Raw genomic sequence first — 24,634 nt, forward strand, 5'->3', positions numbered from 1 at the left:
AATAAAAACGACAAGCACCCCACCGTTGTGGTTATATTACTTGTAGATATTTCCTCGGCGAAGTAAAGCAGTTCCGTGCAGGTGTCCACAGCTATCAAGGCAGACAGTACTCCTTAGCAGCAACAGATATCCAATGGAAACAAAGTCGTTAATCTTCCACAGTCCAAGTCTCCAGCGATGCTAGGCTAACCTCGAGCTGTCAAACACCTCCACGATGTGAGACGGTAGCTTCAGTCTCTATTTATTTATTTCACCTTTATTTAACCAGGTAGGCAAGTTGAGAACAAGTTCTCATTTACAACTGCGACCAGGCCAAAATAAAGCAAAGCAGTTCGACACAACATTGTTACACATGGAGTAAAAAACATAGTCAATAATACAGTAGAAAAATAAGTCTACATATGTGAGCAAATGAGGTGAGATAAGGGAGGTAAAGGCAAAATAAAGGCCATGGTGGCGAAGTAAATACAATATAGCAATTAAAACCCTGGAATGGTAGATTTGCAGTGGAAGAATGTGCGAAGTAGAAATAATGGGGTGCAAAGGAGCAAAATAAATAAATACAGTAGGGGAAGCGGTAGTTGTTTGGGCTAAATTATAGATGGGATATGTACAAGTGCAGTAATCTGCTCTGATAGCTGGTGCTGAAAGCTAGTGAGGGAGGTAAATGTTTCTAGTTTGAGATTTTTGTAGTTCGTTCCAGCCATTGACGGCAGAGAACTGGAAGGAGAGGCGGCCAAAGAATTGGTTTTGGGGGTGACCAGAGATATACCTACTGGAGCGCGTGCTACAGGTGGGTGCTGGCTGCTATGGTGACCAGCGAGCTGAGATAAGGGGGGACTTTACCTAGCAGGGTCTTGTAGCTGACCTGGAACCAGTGGGTTTGGCAATGGACATGAAGCGGGGGCCAGCCAACAAGAGCATAGAGGTCGCAGTGGTGGGTAGTATATAGGGCTTGTGACAAAACGGATGGCACTGATAGACTGCATCAATTTATTGAGTAGGGTATTTGAGACTATTTTGTAAATGACATCACCGAAGTGGAGGATCGGTAGGATGGTCAGTTTTCCAAGGGTGTTCGGCAGCATGAGTGAAGGATGCTTTGTTGCGAAATAGGAAGCCAATTCCAGATTTAACTTTGGATTGGAGATGTTTGATGTGAGTCTGGAAGGAGAGTTTACAGTCTAACCAGACACCTAGGTATTTGTAGTTGTCCACATATTAAGTCAGAACCGTCCAGAGTAGTGATGCTGGACAGGCGGGCAGGTGCAGGCAGCGATCGGTTGAAGAGCATGCATTTGGTTTTACCCGTATTTAAGAGCAGTTGGAGGCCACAGAAGGAGAGTTGTAATGGCATTGACTCTTGTCTGGAGGGTTGTTAACAGTGTCCAAAGGGCCAGAAGTATACAGAATGGTGTCGTCTGCATAGAGGTGGATCAGAGAATCACCAGCATCAAGAGCGACACCATTGATGTATACAGAAGAGTCAGAGAAGTCTAACAAAATAATACACTCCTATACAATAAAATCAGTATTTCCCTTAGAAACTCAGTAGATATGGGTTTTGTTCTATTTTCATAGTTTTTCCACCAAGATTGATGTCTCCATCTTTCTTCAACTTCTCTTTCCCAGGCCTCCTGTTATGCTGGGGCCAATGGGAGAGTTGACCTGGTTAACAAACTACCTTATTGGTCAAAACTTAAACCAACCTATTCACATGTACATTAAAGAAATATTTATTCAAAAGAAATGCATTACATTTCAGAAGCAATTCAATCACCTTTTAAATCTAAAACCAATTATAACAAATACAATTAATACTTGGTTTTAACAAGGGTATTACATCAATAAAACACAGGAATTCATAATTTAAATATTTATTTTTCAAGACCAAACCAAAATGAATAACGATTGAAGCAAAGACTATCCAATATGTACATTTGACAGCTTCCTGTAAAGCTAAGTCAACACGGTTTCCATTATAAAGTTCAGATACAGAAATATAAACAAAACAAAATAAATTGTAGTTTTGCCATCTGAATGTCATTTGAGGAAATATAAAAATATGCAATGATCAAATACCTTATTGCTTTTAAAAACTTGAAACACTCTGGCAAAATGTATTATTACCATTTAATGCATTTGATGATACATGACCACAATTAAATAGAGAATATCACTGCAATTCTTAAGTTTAAATAGAGAATATCACTGCAAGTCTTAAGTTTTAGGCACTGTTGGATGTTAAGTTGGCATACTTCCTCTAAAAGGGGCAGTGTCATCACCACACCAAAGATGGCACCCTTTTGTATGCATTTGAGCTTGGCTGATAAAATTCACAATAAAGTCTTTATTTGGGATTTGTTCAAAGATACACGACTCCCCAGTAGAGAGAGTACTCAAGGACTCATACCAATGTTTCAAACATTACACGTCCACAATACCGACATTGCCATTTTACTTGAGCACTCAAGTATTTTTTTGGTAGAGGGAGAGTATATTGTCTTTAAGACAGAAAAGTACCCCGTCTCCCTTGAGATCTAGTCTGAAACAGGGAAATAACTAGCAAGTATATTTAGAAAAAGCTCCACCCCCTTCAAAGTGTGTGCAGTGCATATTTCCTTCAGAAGCAGATCTCCGAAGGTTCCAATAGGATTGCCCCTTACAGAGCTAAGATCCCATAAGATAGATATGATTTGTATCTTTTGGAATGAGAGGGTGTGATACATTTTTGCGCAGCAAAGTCCTCCACCCATTTCCTATACAATCTTTCCCCAATGCCCAAACAAGTGACCCGTTTCCAAATGGTCACAAACAGAAGTTTTGTTTCTATGGACATTCACTGGTATGAGTCTTTCCTCAACCATGGCTTGCCCTCAGCAGAGAGGTACTGAACTCCTGTGGTTTGACTAGATATGCAGTTCTCCAAACAGCAGGTTTCTAAATGCTACAAGTGACATGAAGATGGTAAGCTAGACATCAGAAACAAGTGCAGTACACTGAACATCTAAAATATAGCTACTTAAACATTTTTAGTAGCAGTAAAAAAATTAATTCAAAAATTGAAATATCTTTAAGTAGCTATGTCTTATACTCAGCAGAAGATTGATGTTGCAACCTTAGAGTTTTTAGTTGTTGTCTCAGACTGAAAATATTACAAAACTAAAATACTATTGACTACCATAACAGTAACAGGCTCTGCTTTGGGCACTAGCTTGAGCCTACTTTTAAAGGGATTAAATAAAATAGAATAACAAAACATATTTCAACAAATATACATTTAAAAAATATCCTTTTGGTTATAAGATCAGTGAGTGTGCACAGCAGGAGTCCTCCCTCTTTCCCTGCATCCATTGGTCCTGGGGGAGCTGATCAGAGGAGAGGCATGGGGGATGATGGGAAAAGGAATGGGGGATGATGGGAAAAGGCATAGAGGCTGATGATGCACTCTGGAGGCGTGGTCCTCATCAAGCGTCTAAACCTGCCCTCCACATGCCACTAACTGACAGACAATCTGATGGGAAAGTCCACAGGAAGAACACAGTTGAAGGCCAACTGCTCCAAGTTATAACATGTCATCTCCACAGCTTCCAACCACTCCTAGTCTATGGCACTATTCTACAATGGCCATCCCCTAAACAGCCCCCCCGTCCCCTAAACAGGCCCCCCGTCCCCTAACTCACCTCTGGAACTTGTCGACGATGCGGTTGACCATCTTGTCTGTGACTCCGGGGCAGATGTCCTCAGCCAGGTGGATGCTTTTCTCCAAGTCCTCCATCACTCCCTTCATCTCTCCATCCCTGCGCTGCAGCTTCAACTAGGAGGGGTGGAAACAGACAACAATAGAGGATTTACTCATCGTTACAACTTACAAAAGAGTGTGGATGTAGAGTTCACCCTTCCCTACCTCAGTGAATACTGGGGCAATCAGCGTGGTCAAGCTGGTAGATTTCTTCAGGAGGTCTTGGTCCTGTCATCAAATGGTGAGCAGAGGTAAACATTATAGACACACAACATTCTCCTCATACTCCTCCCACAGAGGCAAACTCACCGTTCCATTGGAAACCTTCTTAGGGTCTTTCTTCTTGCGAACTGTAGTAAAGGACCAGCCTGGCTGGGAGGAGTTGTTCTCCTTGTTACTGGACTCCCTGGAAACATACCGACAGAGACACACACAGACAGACAGCAGGAAGGATCATCTACAGGTTGAATTTTATTCTAGTTCAGACAGGGTCTTCGATCACATTTCTACCAACTGTCAGTTAGTGATACATTGTTTAGAGCCTTCTCTACTCACGAGTCAGAGTCATCAGAGCTGGAGTCTCCATCACTGTGTCCCTCGGCCTTCCAGCGTTTCAACCGGTCTATCAGCTCAGTGAGGTAGGACGTCCTCTTGGCATTCTTCACTATGAACTTGTGCTTCAGAAGCTCCTTAGCTGTTGGCCTCTATACAGAGGGATAATCAGACCACAATTAAAGGCAGGCTTACCAAGAACAACAACTCAACGCAAAATGGGGCGGGAGCTGGGGCATTTTACTTACAAATGAAGGGTCTTTGTTGAGGCAGGAGTCTATAAAGTCTTTGAAGGTCTTGGAGAAATCTCCGCTGAGTGTGGGTGGGGTGTTCTTTGGTATGAGGAAGAGGACCCGCATAGGGTGCATGTCTGAGTTGGGAGGCTCACCCTTGGCCAGCTCAATAGCAGTGATGCCCAGAGACCAGATATCAGCCTGGAGGAGAGTGTGTGTTAGGTAGTCATTATGTGGGAGTAAGATTGCAGTATTTGGGCAACATCATTATGTTGTAGAAAAGTAAAGAGTTCAATTTAAGTGTCTTCCACTAAACACAAGCCCATTCTTCTCTAGTCCCCTGGATAAACAGTTCCAGCCCCTCACGATGACCCCAATCTATTTCCCCTAATAGTATAACCAATAGTTAGCTTAGTGCATTATCATTCCTTTATGAGCTTACATCTGCGTTATATCTACAAGTCGATGTCTGTATGAATCACTTATATCTGTAGGACACCATTTAGGAAGAAACTAAAGAGAGAACAGAAAGCTGGTAACCTTGTGGTCGTAGGCAGACTGTTGGATGACCTCGGGGGCCATCCAGAAGGGTGTTCCCACAAATGTCTCCCGCTTGATCTGGGTGTCTGTCAGCTGGCCCGCCACGCCAAAGTCTGCCAGTTTCACCTCTCCACACTCTGACAGAAGAACGTTGGCCGCTACCAAAGCAAAGAGTCATGATGTCAACAGAAATTACTGACATTAATACACAACACACAAAAGGTGAGAGAACCTGATATATTAAAGCTGAGATCCAGGATTAGGTGAAACTGCACCACTGGTCACCACAGGTGCATCTTATGGGTTTTTGAACTGGGCAGTTCGATTCTGAATCGTGGTAAAAAAAACTATTTGGACATTCTGCTGTTGTATTGTGCAATGATGTCTGATGGAAGGGCGGGGGGGACATGTTAATTGTTTTAAACCTGTTGGGGCTAGGGGGCAGCTTTTTCACTTTTGGATGAATAGCGTGCCCAGAGTGAACTGCCTCCTACTCTGTCCCAGATGCTAATATATGCATATTATTGTTAGTATTGAATAGAAAACACTGAAGTTTCTAAAACTGTTTGAATGATGTCTGAGTATAACAGATCTCATATAGCAGGCGAAAACCTGGGAAAAAAATCCAACCAGGAAGTGGGAAATCTAAGGTTTGTAGTTTTTCAACTCAGCCCCCATTGAAGATACAGGGTGATATTAGTTATGTTTCACTTCAAGGCTTCCACTGGTTTTCAACAGTATTTAGAACCTTTGAGGATTCTACTCTAAACGAGGGGTTCATAAAAGCTCTTTGAGTGAGTGGTCTGGCAGAGAGCCACAGCCTCGGTCTGGCGCGCTCACGTGAAAGGTAGCTACGTTCCACTTCATTTGTACAGACGAAGGAATTGTCCGGTTGGAACATTAATGAAGTTATGTTAAAAACATCCTAAAGATTTATTCCATACTTAGTTTGGCATGTTTCTACAGGCTGTAAAGGAACTTCTCGTTCGGCGCGACCTGAACGTGCTTTTGGATTTGTATACCAAACGCCCTAACAAAAGAAGATATTTGGACATAACTGATGGACATTTGTGGTGGTTTCGCTGTAAATCCTTTTTGAAATTAGACACTTTGGCTGGATTAACGAGAATTTTATCTTTAAAATGGTGTAAAATGCTTGTATGCTTGAGGAATTTTAATTATGAGATTTTTGTTTTGAATTTGGCGCCCTGCACTTTCACTGGCTGTTGCGGGGGGTTCCACAAGCGACAGTCCTAGACAGGTTAAGTAATGTCTGATGTTTAAATATGGAAAACGGACATGGCAGCTTTAACCCTGTACTACTGCAGCTCGCCTCTGTCCGAGATATCCTACATGCTGGACGTGACGACACGCACCTTTGATATCTCTGTGGATCTTCCTCTCGGAGTGGAGGTAGTCCAGGCCCTTCAAGATCTCCTTCAGCATGGTGGCAATCTGGAACTCATCAAAGGGCCCTGCTCGCAGCTACACACAAAACACAGTGAACACACCCAGTAGACAAATCCACCAACAGACATTGTTCATGTTGACATATTGTATCTCTTACCAGGTCCAGAGCTGAGCCACCACCAAGGTACTCCATAATGATCCATAGTTTACTGCCCTGTACAGAGAGAGAGAGACTCATTAGACATTCTAATATCAACCTCTTCTAGGGGATACACATGGCTGTAAACATGTAAGACATTCTGCATGGAACAACGTGGCTTAGGATGGTGTAGAGGTCTAGGCAGTAGCCTCTGGTACACAATGTACCGCTGCAGCGTGGGTTTGAATCCAGCCCACGCCACCTCCACCTCTCTATTCAATAAACATAAAATGATTTAAAGGGACAAACCACCCACAGAAATAAAAATCATGAAACTTGTCAATTTGGTGAAAGCCTATCAGTGGGTGAAATAAAAATGACCATGATATTTTTTTTATTTAACTAGGCATTAAGAAAACAAATTCTTATTTTCAATTGACGGCCTAGGAACAGTGGGTTAAGTGCCGACAGATTTGAACCTTGTCAGCTCGGGGTATCGATCTTGCAACCTTTCGGTTACTAGTCCAACGCTCTACCCACTAGGCTACCTGCCGCTAAGTGATCAGTCTGAAAAATCAGGAAATTGTATAGGAATGTGCCATAACCATATTCTCATCACTGGGCATAGTGTTGTATCCAATATTACATTTCATAACGTTTAAAACAATTATCTTCACTTCAGATCGCCCTATTAGCCAATAACTTAGATGGTATGGGCACTGTCTAGAACACATCCACCTGTTTACGACCTGACAAAATACATTTTGTTGAGATGTGCCCAATTATTCAACTCAGTTTCTCCTTCCAAATACCATGTCTCAATGAGCCCTGTGTGTATGGGAAACGTGGGAAAAGGGATGTAGTTGCCATAGCAACATACTCTGCACTGGCTCTGGGCCAATGACTGTATATACACATGAAGCTCTGGGCAGACACAAACTGAAAGTTGAACTTTGAGATGACTCCTAAATTACTAGTGCAGTTTGTCTAGCTAGCTAATTCACATGCTGATGTTAACCATGGTATTGTGTGTAGCTACGTTACCTAGCCAGTCAGCCCAGAGAAAGCATTGCGGGTTTCGTAGTCGACTTGAGCTGCAACAGATTTTTAATGTTGCTACCAACTTTGCTATAATAAAATATTTCACCAAACTAGAAGTCTTCCGACTAGATTGGAAAGATACTGCACGGTACTATCGAAGAGCCCTCACTGCTGCTCGATCATCTTATTTTTCCAACTTAATTGAGGAAAATAAGAACAATCCAAAATGTATTTTTGATACTGTCGCAAAGCTACTAAAAAGCATCATTCCCCAAGAGAGGATGCTTTCACTTCAGCAGTGATAAATAAATGTACTACTTTGACGAAAAGATAATCAGAAAGCAAATTACGGACTCCTCTTTAAATCTGCGTATTCCTCCAAAGCTCAGTTGTCCTGAGTCTGCACAACTCTGCCAGGACCTAGGATCAAGAGAGACACTCAAGTGTTTTAGTACTATATCTCTTGACACAACGATGAAAATAATCATTGCCTCTAAACCTTCAAGCTGCATACTGGACCTTATTCCGACTAAACTACTGAAAGAGCTGCTTCCTGTGCTTGGCCCTCCTATGTTGAACACAAACGGCTCCCTATACACTAAAAGTGGCAGTAATAAAGCCGCTCTTGAAAAAGCCAAACCTTGACCCAGAAAATATAAAAACTATTGGCCTATATTGAATCCCCCATTACTCTCAAAAATGTTAGAAAAGGCTGTTGCGCAGCAACTCACTGCCTTTCTGAAGACAATGTATACGAAATGCTTCAGTCTGGTTTTAGACCCCATCATAGCACTGAGACTGCACTTGTGAATGTGGTAAATGACCTTTTAATGGCATCAGACCGAGGCTCTGCATCTGTCCTCGTGCTCCTAGACCTTAGTGATACCATCGATCACCACATTCTTTTGGAGAGATTGGAAACCCAAATTGGTCTACAAAGATAAGATATGGCCTGGTTTAGATCTTATCTGTCAGAAAGATATCAGCTTGTCTCTGAATGGTTTGTCCTCTGACAAATCAACTGTAAATTTCAGTGTTCCTCGAGGTTCCCGGTTTAGGACCACTTTTGTTTTCATTATATATTTTACCCCTTGGGGATGTCATTCGAAAACATAATGTTAACTTGCACTGCTATGCAGATGACACACAGCTGTATATTTCGATGAAACATGGTGAAGCTCCAAAATTTCCCTCCCTGGAAGCCTGTGTTTCAGACATAAGGAAGAGGAAGGCTGCAAATGTTCTACTTTTAAACTAAGACAAAACAGATGCTTGTATTAGTTCCCAAGAAACAAGCATATCTGCTGAATCTGACAATGAATCTTGATGGTTGTACAGTCGTCTCAAATAAAACTGAAGGACCTCTGCGTTACTCTGGACCCTGATCGCTCTTTTGACGAACAAATCAAGACTGTATCAAGGACCACTTTTTTCCATCTACGTAACAGCAAAAATCAGAAATGTCAAAAAATGCTGCAGAAAAATGCACCCATGCTTTCTTTTGTCACTTCTAGGTCAGACTAATGCAATTCTCTACTTTCCAGCTACCAGGATAAACCACTAAATAATCTTCAGTTAGTACTAAACACAGCTGCTAGAATCTTGACTAGAACCCCAAAATTGGATCATATTACTCCAGTGCTAGCCTCTACACTGGCTTCCTGTCAAGGCAAGGGCTGATTTCAAGGTTTTACTGCTAACCTACAAAGCATTACATCGGCTTGCTCCTACCCATCTTTCCAATTTGGTCCTGCGGTACATACCTACACGTACGCTACGGTCACAAGACGCAGGCCCCTTACTGTCCCTAGAATTTCTAAGCAAACAGCTGGAGGCAGGGCTTTCTCCTATATAGCTAAATTTTTATGGAATGGTCTGCCTATCCATGTGAGAGACGCAGACTCTGTCTCGACCCTTAACTTTTTATGGCTGCAGGGGCAGTATTGAGTAGCTTGGATGAAAAGGTGCCCATTGTAAACGGCCAGCTCCTCAGTGTCAGTTGCTAATATATGCATATTATTATTAGTATTGGATAGAAAACACTAAAGTTTCCAAAACTGTCAAAATATTGTCTGCGAGTATAACAGAACTGATATTGCAGGCGAAACCCTGAGGAAAATCAAAACAGGAAGTGGCTTCTATTTTGAAAACTCCATGTTCCATAGCCTCCCTTTGCTGGATTTAAAGGGATATTAATCAGATTCCTTTTCCTATCGCTTCCTCAAGGTGTCAGTCTTCAGACAGTTTTAGGCTTTTATTTTGAAAAATGAGCCACAAAGAACATCGTGTCAAGTGGTCACATGAGTTTTGCTCACACAACAGAGTTTGGATAGGTATGGCTTTTCCCTCTCCTACTGTTGAAGACATTTGCAGTCGATATATTATCAATTATATATTTTAAAAACAACCTGAGGATTGATTAAAAAATAGTTGGACATGTTTGTGGACATTATGGAAACTATTTGGAATTTGTCTGCATTGTCGTGACCGCTCTTTCATGTGGATTTCTGAACATAACATTCCAAACAAACTGAGGTACATTGGATATAAAAATAATCTTTATGAAACAAAAGGAACATTTGTTGTGTAACTGGGAGTCTCGTGAGTGAAAACAACCGAAGATCAAAGGTAAACGATTAATTTGATTGCTTTTCTGATTTGTGACCGAGCTACTTGATGCTAAGTGTACTTAATGTTTTGTTGAGCGATCGATAAACCTACAAAAAAGCTTGGATTGCTTTCGCCGTAAAGCATAATTTCAAAATCTGACACGACAGGTGGATTAACAAAAGGCTAAGCTGTGTTCTCCTATGTTGCACTTGTGATTTCATGAATATAAATATTTTTAGTAATATTTATTGAATGTAACGCTATGCTATTTAGCGGTTGTTGATGACACTTATCCCGTAAGTGGGATAGCAGCCATAACAATTTAAGTCTTTATTGAAGACTCATCTCTTCAGTAGATCCTATGATTGAGTCTGGCCCAGGGGTGTGAAGGTGAATGGAAAGAAACTGGAGCAACGAACCACCCTTGCGGTCTCTGCCTGGCCGGTTCCCCTCTCGCCACTGAGATTCTCTGCCTCTAACCCTATTCCAAGGGCTGAGTCACTGGCTTATTGGTGCTCTTCCATGCCATCCCTAGGAGGGGTGCGTCACTTGTGGGTTGAGTCACTGACGTGATCTTCCTGTCCGGGTTGGCGCCCCCCCTTGGGTTGTGCCGTGGGGGAGGAGATCTTCGTGGGCTATACTCAGCCATGTCTCAGGATAGTAAGTTGGTGGTTGAAGATATCCCTCAAGGGGTTGTACTTTGGCAAAGTGGGTGGAGTTATATACTGCCTGTTTGGCCCTGTCCGTGGGTACCGTCGGACAGGGCCACAGTGTCTCCCGACCCCTCCGGTCTCAGCCTCCAGTATTTATGCTGCAGTAGTTTGTGTCGAGGGACTAGGGTCAGTCGGTTATATCTGGAGTATTTCTCCTGTCTTATCCGGTGTCCTGTGTAAATTTAAGTATGCTCGCTCTGTCTCGCTCTCTCTTGGAGGACATGAACCCTAAGACCACACCTCAGGACTACCTGGCCTGATGACTAATTGCTGTCCCCAGTCCACCTGGTCATACTGCTGGTTCTGTTTCAAACTGTTCTGCCTTGGCTTTGAAACCCTGACCTGTTCACCACACCTGTTTTCAACTCTCTAGAGACAGCAGGAGCGGTAGAGTGTCTCTGAATGATCGGCTATGAAAAGCCAACCGACATTTACTCTTGAGATGCTGACCGGTTGCACCCTCGACAACCACTATGATGATTATTATTATTTGACCCTGCTCGTCATCTATGAACATTTGAACATCTTGGCCATGTTCTGTTATAATCTCCACCCAGCACAGCCATAAGAGGACTGGCCACCCCACATAACCTAGGAAGAAACCTAGAGGAACCAGGCTTTGGCCTTTCTAGGGAGTTTTTCCTAGCCAGTGTGCTTCTACACCTTTATTGCTTGCTGTTTGGGGTTTTAGACTGGGTTTTTTACAGCACTTTTATATCAGCTGATGTAAGAAGGAATTCATAAATAAATTGGATTGATTCAGTGTTATTTAACACCATTAATCATAGGAATTAGTGGTTTGGGGGATGTTATTATTTATTCTGATTATTTTACATGCAAATAGAAGAAAAAAAAACCTGTGGCAACCACACCAATGCCCTCTACAGAAGCCCAGATACACAGAGTCCCTGCCATGGAACTGATAAAACCCCCTCCCAAAAAGGAAGTTTGTTCTGAAGTGTCTGTCCTAAATCTGAAAGATCAGGAAACATTAGTTTATTTTGACATACATTTAACCCCATATGTTTTGCACCAGTGTCCGTATAAACAGTACCAATCAAGTTTGGACTTTATTTTATTACTATTTTCTACATTGTAGAATAATAGTGAAGACGTCAAAACTATGAAATAACACATGGAATAATGTAGTAACCAAAACAAAAAAGTGTTAAATCGAAATATTTTTTATCTTTGAGATTCTTCAAAGTAAACACCCTTTGCCTTGACTGCTTTGCACACTCTGCATTCTCTCAATCAGCTTCACCTGGAATGCTTTTCCAACAGTCTTGAAGGAGTTCACACAAGCACTTGTTGGTTGCTTCTCCTTCACTTGGCTTTTCCTTCACTCATCCAAAACCATCTCAATAAGGTTGAGGTCGGGTGATTGTGGAGGCCAAGTCATCTGATGCAGCACACAATCACTCTTTGGTCAAATAGCCCTTCCACAGCCTGAAAGTGTGTTTTGGGTCATTGTCCTGTTGGGAAAAAAGATGATAGCCCTGCTAAGCGCAAACCAGATGTGATGGCGTATCGCTGCAGAATGCTGTGGTAGCCATGATGGTTAAGTGTGCCTTCAATTCTAAATAAATCACTGACAGGGTCACCAACAAAGCACCCCCAACACCACCTTCATGCTGCAGTAGGAACCACACATGCAGAGATCATCCGTTCACCTACTCCGCGTCTCACAAAGACAGCAGTTGGAGGACAGATTTCCACCAGTCCATTGCTCATGTTTCTTGGCCCAAGCAAGTCTTCTTATTGGTGTCCTTTAGTAGTGGTTTCTTTGCAGAAATTTGACCATGAAGGCCTGATTCACGCAGTCTCCACTGAACAGTTGATGTTGAGATTTGTCTGTTACTTGAACTCAAGCATTTATTTGGGCTACAATTTCTGAGTCTGGTAACTGAATGAACGTATCCTCTGCAGCAGAGGTAACTCTGGGTCTGGTGGTCCTCTGGTAACTCTGGTGGTCCTCATGAGAGCCAGTTTCATCATAAAACTTGGTTTTTGCGACTGCACCTGTAGAAATGTTCAAAGTTCTTGAAATTTTCCAGTTTGACTGACCATGTCTTAAAGTACTGATGTACTTTAATTTCCCTTTACTTATTTGAGCTGTTCTTGCCATAATATGGACTTGGTCTTTTACCAAATAGGGCTCTTCTGTATACCACCACTACCATGTCACAACAACTGATTGGCTCAAACGCGTTAAGGAAAGAACAAATTCAAGATTCAACAAATTAACTTAAGGCACACCTGTTAATTAATATGCATTCCAGGTGACTACCTCCTGAAGCTGGTTGAGAGAATGCCAAGAGTGCGCAAAGCTGTCAAGGCAAAGGGTGGCTACTTTGAAGAATCGCAAATATTTTGATTTGTTTAACACTTTTGTGGTTACTACATGATTCCATGCAATATTTCATAGTTTTGATGTCTTCACTAACATTCTACAATTTAGAAAATAGTTTGGACCCTATAATCTTTGGCTACATTGAATGTTCTCTTAGCTACTTCATGTAGCTAAGATATTCATTCTTTGCGTATTCTTCAGATTTAGAAGATTGTGCAACACTAACTGATTTGCTGATTTAAGTCTACACCATCACTGGTATTATAGCTAATTACTTTTGCTCTGACTCAGTACCTTTATTAGGTAGATAGCTTCTAATGCTAATCGCTAGTTAGCTGGCTAACAAGATTTAGGCCCAACTTGCTAAGAAAATAAAAAATAGCAGATGTAAAAATAAAAAATTAAGTGTAATTAGTGGATTTATATTAAGCAAAAACAGGATAGTTTTCACCAACATTGTTGCATGTGCAGCATTGAGCATGCAGACTGAACGCAAGCATTTCATGGCCGAGGAACAACAAGAGCAGGTCTGTCTTGTCGAGATTAAGCTTGTGGTTGGCCTACATCCAAGCGGAGATATATGCCAGGCACGCAGCAATGCCTGTCAGTTAGGTGGGTGGGGTGGGAGTGGTTGACTGTCATCGGCACAACAATGATAGGAGAGACCATGTGAGGATATGATGGAACCGAGTAACTTGGTGTATAGAGAGAAGATGGCCAAGAACTGAGCCCTGGGGGAACACCAGTAGTGAGAGTACATGGTGCAGAAACAGATCCTCTCCACATGGAAGCAGCCTGTCAGGTAGGATGCAATCCAAGAGTGTGTAATGCCTGAGACAACCAGCCCTGAGAGAGTGGAGCTGAGGATCTGATGGTTCACGGTGTCAAAGGAAGCGACTCCATCTAGGAGGATGAGAACAGAGGAGAGAGTCAGCATTGGTGCGGAGAGCCTCTGTGACACAGAGAAGAGCCATCTGTGTTGAATGACCCATCTTGAAGCCTGACTGGTTAAGGTCAAGAAGCTCATTCTGAGAGCGATGACGATTAAATCAGGAAAGAAAATGAGATACAGGTCTATAGTTTTTGACGTCAGATGAGTAGAGTTGGTTTCCGGAAGGGAGCGAGGGGATGCAGCCAGTGGTCAGGGATGAGTTAATGAGGAATGGGAAAAGGTCTCCTGAGATGGTCTGGAGAAGGCAGGAGGGGATCGAGCGGGCAGGTTGTCGGGCTGCAGACCTCACTAGACGCAATAATTAATCTGGAGAGCGAGGGGAGAAAGAGGTCAAGGTGTAGAGTAGTTCTGTGTGAGAGTGGGACCAGTGCAGATCTTGGTGGTAATAGAAAATATTCAAACAGGGTGAATGAAGAGCGGATGTCATCAACTTTTTAAAAGTGGTTGACAAAGTCGTCCGCAGAGGGAGGGAGAAGGTGGAACAGAATTTCCTAGGGTTAGATGCAGAAGCTTGACATTTAGATTGATAGAAAGTAGTTTCACAAGCTGATACAGAGGAAGAAAAGGTAGAAAGGTGTGAAAGGATGATCGGCTTACAAAAAGTTTTGTTTCCCTCCGTTTTCACTCAGCTGCCTGCAGTCCTGTTCTTTAAGCTTGCAATGAGTCATTCTGCCACAGTCCCGAGCTGGCTGGGAGGAAAGGGGACAGTGCGAGTGATAGGATGTGGAAAAGGAGGAGAGTAGGGTTGAAGAGGCAGAATGAGGAGACAGGAAGGAAATTAGGATTTAGCAGAAGGGAGAGATGATAGGACATAAGAGGAGAAAGTAGATTGCGACGGCGGATGACCATCTGGGTAGGGTTGAGTGGTTAGAGTTGGAGGAAAAGGAGACTGAAAAGGAAACAAAGTAGGGATCAAATATCTGGAGGGGGGTTGCAGTGAGATTAGTAGGCGAACAACCTCTAGCGTATTGCCTGCCTTGTGATTTGGAGGTGATTGGGAAAGGGGGAGGTCAAAAATAAATTAGTCGAAGGCAGACGTCGGGAGGTTGAAGTCGCTAAGTAAAAAGAGCGGGGAACTGTTGTCAAGAAATTAGCTCATCAAGGTGTCAAGCTTACCTGGTGGGTGAGACAACAATGTTAATCTTGAGTGGACAAGTTACAGTGGCAGTATGGAATTCAAATGAGGAGATGGACAGGTGAGAGGGAGAAATGAGTAGCCATGTACCACCACCGCAACAACCAGATGCTCTCGGACTGTGAGATAAAACAGTCAGATGGAGAGCAGCAGTGTTCTCTGGGGTGATCCATGTCTCCCATCAGGGCCAGAAAAGTCAATGGACCGAAGGGCAGTGTAGCCCGAGATGAACTCTGTGTTCTTTAGCGCAGATCGGCAGTTCCAAACGCTGCCAGAGACCCTTTATTCCACATGGGTTGTGTGCAGAGTACACTAAATTAGAAGGTTTACAGTCAAGGGGTGGGGAGCGTCTGTAAAGCCGACAGGGAGAGAAGTGAAATGGTATAGAAAACACACAGCTGCAAAAGAGCAAAATGAGATCAGAAAATAACTAGCTAAGATAGTCAAGTGAGCGAGTGGTGTAGCGCCTTCCTCGCGTTCCTTCCTCAAACTACTCGGCAGATCCATCTTAGCTTTGCAGATGAGACCACCACTGACACGTCTGGCGCTTACAGCTACCGCTGAGAAACCAGGGTAGACTGAAGTAGAGGAGAAGAAACCACCACCCCTCCAATACAGCCACTGATTACCAAAATAAGTCACAAATTGCCCTGCCCCTTGATCTTGATTCATTTGTCAACAATCTGCTATTCATGAGCAGTCAACAGTTCACACACAGAGTAGGCTACTGGGAAGACAGGCAGCACTTAAAGTAAATGGCCCTAGCTAGAAAAAAACCCAGTACTGAACAACAGATACGTATCACTCCTGGAGATATCATGAGTCCTCTAGCTATAGAATGAAACACACCGGGGTGAGTCACATCTCTCTCTCCTAGAAATACAGGTATTGTAACATTTCAAGGCCCTGGTGTATTTAACCAGGGGTGAGTCACATCTCCCTCTTCTAGAAATACAGGTGTGGCGGTCTGTGTTGTTTAAGATTAGGGAGGACAATTTACTTTTTGATGAGCATGGCCTTCTACTACAGTATGTTGGATGACTGTCATTCATTTTCAATACACCCAGCTCAATATAACATTGATAAGTTCAGGGTATTACATGAGTATCGAATTTCCCCGACATCACCGTAATGCCCTCAAAAGAATATCAAAAAGTGGCTGTTATGCCCCAGGGCTGAATATAATAATTATAATTCTCTTCTCCCCACTGCCAATCGCTGTGCTCCGAAGTACCACTCACATGGCTCTCTTAGATATCTCACTTATTAGCCAATGCCAGTCACGTGATTGAGTACTTAATACTTCTCACAGGCATTGCAACTCCGAAGCGGGCGACAAGCGAAGCCAAAGCGGGCGACAAGCGAAGCCAAAGCGGGCGACAAGCGAAGCCAAAGCGGGCGACAAGCGAAGCCAAAGCGGGCGACAAGCGCCAAAGCGGGCGACAAAAGCGCGGGCGACAAGCGAAGCCAAAGCGGGCGACAAGCGAAGCCAAAGCGGGCGACAAGCGAAGCCAAAGCGGGCGACAAGCGAAGCCAAAGCGGGCGACAAGCGAAAAGCCAAAGCGGGCGACAAGCGAAGCCAAAGCGGGCGCGGGCGACAAGCGAAGCCAAAGCGGGCGACAAGCGAAGCCAAAGCGGGCGACAAGCGAAGCCAAAGCGGGCGACAAGCGAAGCCAAAGCGGGCGACAAGCGAAGCCAAAGCGGGCGACAAGCGAAGCCAAAGCGGGCGACAAGCGAAGCCAAAGCGGGCGACAAGCGAAGCCAAAGCGGGCGACAAGCGAAGCCAAAGCAGGCGACAAGCGAAGCCAAAGCAGGCGACAAGCGAAGCTAGACAATAGGGATGCAAAGGCACGTGTCCTTCTGGATTTACGATACGCATATTGAAGATGTTAGAAAAACTGTCCCATGACTCAACTAACAAGATGAGTAAAGAACAGCAAAAAGCTAGCCTGTGTCAATCTACTATCCCGCACAGTACAAAAAAAAAAAAAGGTTCTACTGATCAGCTTGGGACAGTTGTGGGATGTGATAGATCCCTATTTAATACAACCACTGTACATAACAAAATATACATATATATTTTTTTTTAAAGGCTGATGCAGTTCAATCTTGGTTTCATCAGACCAGAGACTCTTGTTTCTCTGGGTCTGAGTCTTTAGGTGCCTTTTGACAAACTCCAACTCGTGTGCCTTTTACTGAGGAGTGGCTTCCGTCTGGCCACTACCATAAAGGCCTAATTGGTGGAGTGCTGCAGAAATGGGAGAACCTTCCAGAAGGACAACCAGAGGAACTCCAGAGGAACTCCAGAGGAACTCCAGAGGAACTCCAGAGGAACTCCAGAGGAACTCCAGAGGAACTCCAGAGTGACCATCGGGTTCTTGGTCACCTCCCTGACCAAGGCCCTTCTCTCCCCAGATTGCTCAGTTTGGCCAGGCAGCCAGTTCTAGAACGAGCCTTAGTGGTTTCAAACTTCTTCCTTTTAAGAATGATGGAGGCCACTGTGTTCTTGGGGACCTGCAATGCTGCAGACATTTTTTGGTACCCTTCCTCAGATCTGTGCCTTGACACAATCCTGTCTCTGAGCTCTACGGACAATTCCTTCGACCTCATGGCTTGGTTATTCCTCTGACATGCACGGTCAACGTTGGGAACTTATATAAACAGGCGCATGACTCTCCAATCAATTGAAATTACCACAGGCGGACTCCAATCAAGCTGTAGAAACATCTCAAGGATGATCAATGGAAAAAGGATGCACCGGAACTCAATTTCAAGTCAAGTTTTTTTATTTGCTTCTACACCTGCATTGCTTGCTGTTTGGGGTTTTAGGCTGGGTTTCTGTACAGCACTTTGAGATATCAGCTGATGTAGAAAGGGCTATATAAATAAATTTGATTTATATATTTGCAAACATTTCTAAAAACCTGTTTTCGCTTTGTCATTATGGGGAATTGTGTGTAGATAGATAAAGGGAAACATTTCATCCATTTTAGAATAAGAGTAATGGAACAAATGTGGAAAAAGTGAAGGAATCTGAATACTTTCCGAATGCACTGTATGTAATTAAAAGTCTCCTTAAAGTCTGGCTCCATTTTCTGGTGCCTCCTTCACGGAAGCATCGGTCTGGACCTGACAGGCTGTAGCCAACACAGGCTATCACCTACACTTCAACATGTAGGCTAATTATTCATGCACATTTACATATGCTTTTCTTAACAGAATAACTACTGTTTGTCAAATCAAATTAATTGGCTATTTTTGTTAACTTCACTAGGGTAGGGGGCAGAATTCAAAGTTCTGGATGAAAAGCATGCCCAAATTAAACTGCCTGCTACTCAGGCCCAGAAGATTGGATTTGCAGATAATTAGTATTTGGATAAAAAACACTAAAGTTTACAAAACTTAAAATAATGTCTGAGTATAACAGAACTGATATGGCAGGCGAAAACCCGAGGAAAATCCAACTAGAAAGTACTATTATTTTGAGAGGCTGTTTTTCAATTGAAAGCCTGTCCACCATACAAAGACTTAGGACCCAGTTCACGAGCTCTATAGCTTCTTCTACATGTGGCCAGTCTTTAGGCACCGTTTCAGGCTTTTACTCTGAAAATGAGGGAGATACAGTACTTGCAATCAGGGGCCAGTGGAAATTTCCAGACATCAGCCATGCGCCTGATCGGGAACGTGCCTTTCTTTTTTCTATTGACGAAGCTTTTGTCCGGTTGAAATATTATTATTTATGACAAAAACAACCGGAGAATTGATTTTAAACATCGTTTGGCATATTTCTACTAACTTTTATTGTACATAAAATAAAATAAAACTTTGTGCACGCGCCTTGAGCATTCGGATTACTGGACAAAACGTGCAAACAAAAGGGAGGTTTTTGGTCATAAAGAGGGACATTATCGAACAAAACAAACATTTGTCTAACATGGAGACCTGGGAGTGCCACCAGATGAAGATCAAAGCTAAGTGATTAATTTTAATGCTATTTCTGACTTGTGAGCCCTATATTTTTGGATATAAATATTAACTTTATCGAACAAAACATACATGTATTGTGTAACATGAAGTCCTATGAGTGCCATCTGATGAAGATCAAAGGTTAGTGGTTAATTTCATTGCTCTTTCTGACTTGTGAGCCCTCTCCTTGGCTGGAAAATGGCTGTGACTAGGTGCTGACCTAACATAATCGCACGGTGTGCTTTCGCAGAAAAGCCTTTTTGAAATCGGACACTGTGGTTGGATTTACAAGAAGTTTATCTATAAAATGGTGTACAGTACTTGTATGTTTGAGGAATTTTAATTATGGGATCTGTTGTTTTGAATTTGGCGCCCTGCAATTTCACTGGCTGTTGTCGAGGTGGGACGCTAGCATCCCACTTGTACCAGAGAGGTTAATGGCCTAGATGCCCTAGCAGATGGGCACCTCCAGAAGGCCAAATCCCCTTGTCCCTAAAAAAATAAAAAAATAAAAAAAAACACGAAATGCCAGGCCTGCCTACCTATACACACACACACACGAGGGTGCTACAACCTAGCCTACAAATGAATGTTTATAAAAATAGGCCCGAGACACAAATTGGAGTAATCAAGGTGACAGACATTGACACATTCAATACCACCTTGCACACTCTTGCCTGCATTTAGCAGATCTAGGATGTAATCATTAGTCCAAACAAGTTCATTTTGGACAAATTCAGGTAAATCCAATCCAATTTCATTCCATTCAAGAAATGTTTTACAACAGATTTGGTTGAATACACCCAAAGTTCACTTTCATAGCAGTTATACAAACATTGTCACATCTACCTGCTCTTCTCTCACATTTTTCCTTTGCACAACAGCTGTCTGTGACCAGGCGAACAAACATCTAAGCGCCAAACCTTCATACCATAACCGCTACACAGCCTACATTGTCACCGTCATAGTCAAAATAGCTACTAGAACTAACAAATTAGTAAAGGAAGGGCTCCTTTGGCGAGGTGTTCCAAGGGCATCGACAACCGCATAAGCTCCAATCCATGTGTACAATCACGCCGTAGTGTACAACAAGCAGTTACATAGGCGGGCCCTGGTGGCAATACATTTATAAATCCGAAAGCTTCCATGGACTTAAGGATTTTGAAGAGTTGGTGTTGGATAACATCAGCCAGCTAGCTAACAAATATCATTCCTCTGAGTCAGGTTGTTGTATAGGCTAAATTAGCTGCATTAGCTAGCAAAGTGTGAAAATGAAACTCCTGCTGCTCCTCAATTGAAGTAATTTGTTAACGGTTCAACTATTGTCCCGCTCTCTGAGTGTACTACTCACCACATGTTATGCACTGCAGTGCTACAGTAGCTAGGTGGAGCTTATGCTTTCAGTACTAGATCCATTCTCTGATCCTTTGATTGGATGGACAACATGTCAGTTCATGCTGAAAGAGCTCTGATAGGTTGGAGGACGTTCACCGGAAGTTGTCATAATTCATGTGTAAGTCTATGGAAGGGGATGAGAACCATGAGCCTCCTAGGTTTTATATTGAAGTCTATGTACCCAGAGGAGGATGTAAAATAGCTGTCGTCCAGATACACCATTGCGCTACCCTACAGAGTGCTGTTGAGGATACGGTAGACCATTGTACAACAGTGTTTTAAAACAGTTATTTGGTGACAATATATTTAGAATAGTTTTATATAAAAAAATATTATGAAAGCCTCCACTGAGTTATTGTAACATTTCAAGGCCCTGGTGTATTTAACCAGGGGTAAGTCACATCTGCCTCTTCTAGAAATACACGTATTGTAAAATAGTAAAAGAGGGTCCTTCTGATAAGTGACACTGTATTTCTAAGGTACAGACTGATCCATTATAATTTTGAAGGAACAGGCATTAACATCTCCTGTTGAATTGTAGCTGATTTACACTCCCAGCTGTGAGTGTAATATTGCCCGAGATCTCCAAGTATGAGGTAACATTCCACCAAGCAACAGCAAGCTGTATGCTAGAGTGTGGGGCCTACGCTTTGTTAGATGCTTGTGTTCAGGCATTTGTCAATCAATTCCTAGTAAGCAGTGTGTGTTACCTTGAGGTAGGAGCCGTAGTACTTGGTGACGTAGGGGCTGTCACACTGGCTGAGCACGGTGATCTCCTGCTGGATGTCCTCCATCTCATCCTCAGCTTCTTCCAGGTCTATGGTCTTGATGGCCACCACTTTCTGGGTGCGGTTGTCGATGCCCTTGAAAACCTCGCCAAAGGAGCCCTTCCCAATACGCTCCAGCTTGGTGAACAGCTCCTCAGGGTCCGTCCGGCTGTTCTGAAGGTCGAGAGACGAAGACATACAAGTTATGTAGCTAGTTTATACTGTTGGATCAGGTAAAAAATAAATACATTATTGATAGGCCATTGCATAAAACTGATGATCAACTATTTAATAAAAACAAACACCCAATTAGGAAAATCCATATAAATCTGCACTGTTGCTGCAATGTAGCCCATCCCTAATTATCCACAAGCATGTTTGCAAAAGGAAGCTGGAGGATCCAAATAAATGACACACTTTCTTCTCTGTTAAGCTTATTATAAAAACTTTCCTCGCTCCAAATGTGGGACATTTCAAATTCAGCAAAGTTGAGAGTGCTGCCACTGGGAAGCAGACGTGTTTTGATATCATCATGACCCCTCTGCCTCACCTGACACAGGAAGAATGAGGTTCCAGTTCCAGAAGGGATAGAGAGTGGTGTATAGAGAGTGGAAGAAATCAGAGGCATCAGCCCTGATCTCGCCCTGCCCTAACTATTAATAGCACTGCATGGCACAGAGGCAGGGCTAGAGGACTTCCTTGTCTTTCAACACCTTTGGATGTGTGGGGCTCCAGCACTACCTAGAATGGCACCAGTGTCTGGGTGAGCAGAGCCCGGCTCATGGCGTCACAGAGGGCCAGAGCAGCGATAGGAGGCTGTATCCTGCCTGCCCCCTTGTCTCACGCATGGAACTTTTTTATATTCAAAACTAAAAGCTGAAGAGAATAGGCCCCTATGCACATTGTGGAGAGAATATGCAGCATACTAAACATTTAGCCTAACATACACATGTGTTCAAACAGTCCTAATGGGTCGTTTCAATATTCCTGCACTGTTGACAACTAGCCTAGCTCCACCTCAGGAGTTACCCACAGGAAGCCAGAGTGATGACAAGAGGGTAAGGAATACTTCATCTCAGGCCACACCCTCTACAAGCTTACAGAACAACACTTCAACATGACCAATGCTACTGGTCATAGTTGGCAGTATCATACCAGTTTCACAAGACATTAAGGCTTGCAGCCTGATTTAGCGTTAGACTTTGGACTCCAGGTAGGCCTAATGACCAGGCTACATAAGAAAACAACAGGAAATCATAAGGGAGAGAGAAGATGCTGATCTCCCTGGAGAGAGACAGTTTGATATTAATTAATTTGCTGGTGTGGGGGCTGTGCTTTGGCAAAGTTGGCAGGGTTATATCCTGCCTGGTTGGCCCTGTCCGGGATTATCGTCACAGGGCCAACAGTGTGCCCTGACCCCTGTCTCAGCCTCCAGTATATATACTGCAATAGTCTATGTGCAGGGGGTTTAGGGTCAGTCTGTCCTATCTGGTGAATTTCTCCTGTCTTATCTGGGCTCCTGTGTGAATTTTAATATGCTCCCTCTAATTCTCCAATCTCTCTCCCCTCCCAGAGAACCTGAGCCCTAGGGCCATGCCTCAGGACTACCTGGCCTTCCCTGTCCCACCTGGTCGTGTTGCTGCTCCAGTTTCAACTGTAGTCTTATAGCTCCACACACACGTTCTCATGGAGCAATCTTCCCTCTGGTGTTCACATCAATGACAGACGGGCCCCAATAATATCGCGTTAACGTTATTGCACTGAAGGGTTCTCACCCATGTCAGATTACAGGCTGTAAATGGAAAGCAGCAGTTGTAGCTAGTGGCTTAGGCCGATTTCAAGTCACAAATCTAGGGAACGGTGACCTTATGGCCGCCTAAACAATGACATGTATAGCTAAATTTGCCAAGGCAAGGGATACACAAAATATAATTTCAGGCGACCAGATGTGAACACCTGTGCCTTTATGAAACGTCACCTACCAATTAGCCAACTAACCTTTCCTTGATTGCTAAGATGACCATCGCCACCCTCAAAATATATAGCTAAAGACCTCTGGTGCTTCTTCTCCAGACAACTAACGTTAGCTAGATAGTAAACAAGGCAAGCAGATAGCTTAGCTCGCGTGGACTAACGTTAGGTCATTTAGCTCACCTGTTACACAATGTCAGACATTTGTCATTCCTTCCACTGAACTGTCGTTGAATACCTGCGGTCATGAGTGCTAATAAAAAGGTAGCAAGCCGACGTTGATTTGTTAGTATCATAAAGCCCCTCAAAAACAATCTAGCAATCCAACCACTGAGACAGCTAGTTACAAAATGTAACGTTAGTTCTAAAGTTACACACCATCTAACTAGCAACGCCTTGAAAGTTAGCTAACGTTTGCTAACTAGCTTCACAGCTAGCAAGCTAGCTAAATGGTTTCGTTGTCGAAAAAGTTGGAGGCCTCCACTTACCTGCATCCCAGGCACTTGCACCGCACCCGGTGACTGGGCCATCTTCCGCATCCAAAGGAACAGAAAGCCAACCTATTAAATAAATAGTTTTAGCTAGCTAGACTAGCTAGTTAACGTAGTTTTCTTTTTGTTATTCGCTAGTTAGACGTAGCAACCTTTTTTTCCTTTGGAAAAACAACGTAACCTCAGATAGGAGCTAGTTACCAGTATCTTGACTCAGCTAGCGAGCTAGCTGCTATTAAGTCGTCGTAGCTAGCTACTTCAAAACAACAGGCGACTAATTTCGTTCCATGATAATAATCGATCTATATGTTAAAAATATATCATTAATAGTTGTAAAGCAATGTCTTAGATGTTACGACAGGCTATTCATCTGTGGATTTAGCGAGTACAAACGCACTCCCGAAGGCAGAGCAGTCGACGACTTGTCAGACCTGCGTTGATGTGGCTGGCTGAAGTTATCAGCAGTTGGGTGGAGCCGAATACTGAATGTACAGAGACACATGCGTCACTGTTTCTGTCACCTTTTTTGGGGTTGTCAAAATAACTCTCTTCTACAACTTCTCTTTCTACTGGACAAAACAATTGACTATATTTAAATATATGGACATAAAATAAGAAAAATAT

General features: G+C 43.1%; 1 protein-coding gene across 1 annotated transcript; it reads right to left on the reverse strand.

Moving 5' to 3' along the window:
• Window positions 1–1,861: 1,861 nt before the first annotated feature.
• LOC124006751 (serine/threonine-protein kinase 26-like) lies at window positions 1,862–24,474 on the reverse strand. The gene is made up of 11 exons (XM_046316878.1): window positions 24,008–24,474; window positions 21,492–21,722; window positions 6,635–6,691; window positions 6,444–6,552; window positions 5,068–5,225; window positions 4,543–4,728; window positions 4,298–4,446; window positions 4,052–4,148; window positions 3,908–3,970; window positions 3,684–3,817; window positions 1,862–3,514 (listed from the first exon to the last, which is right to left on the reverse strand). Exons 1-11 carry the CDS (start codon window positions 24,056–24,058, stop codon window positions 3,499–3,501), a joined length of 1,251 nt encoding a protein of 416 aa, XP_046172834.1. The 5' UTR covers window positions 24,059–24,474; the 3' UTR covers window positions 1,862–3,498.
• Between the last annotated feature and the right edge of the window lie 160 nt (window positions 24,475–24,634).

Source organism: Oncorhynchus gorbuscha, linkage group LG20, assembly GCF_021184085.1.
Source record: "Oncorhynchus gorbuscha isolate QuinsamMale2020 ecotype Even-year linkage group LG20, OgorEven_v1.0, whole genome shotgun sequence".
Taxonomy (NCBI): Eukaryota; Metazoa; Chordata; class Actinopteri; order Salmoniformes; family Salmonidae; genus Oncorhynchus; species Oncorhynchus gorbuscha.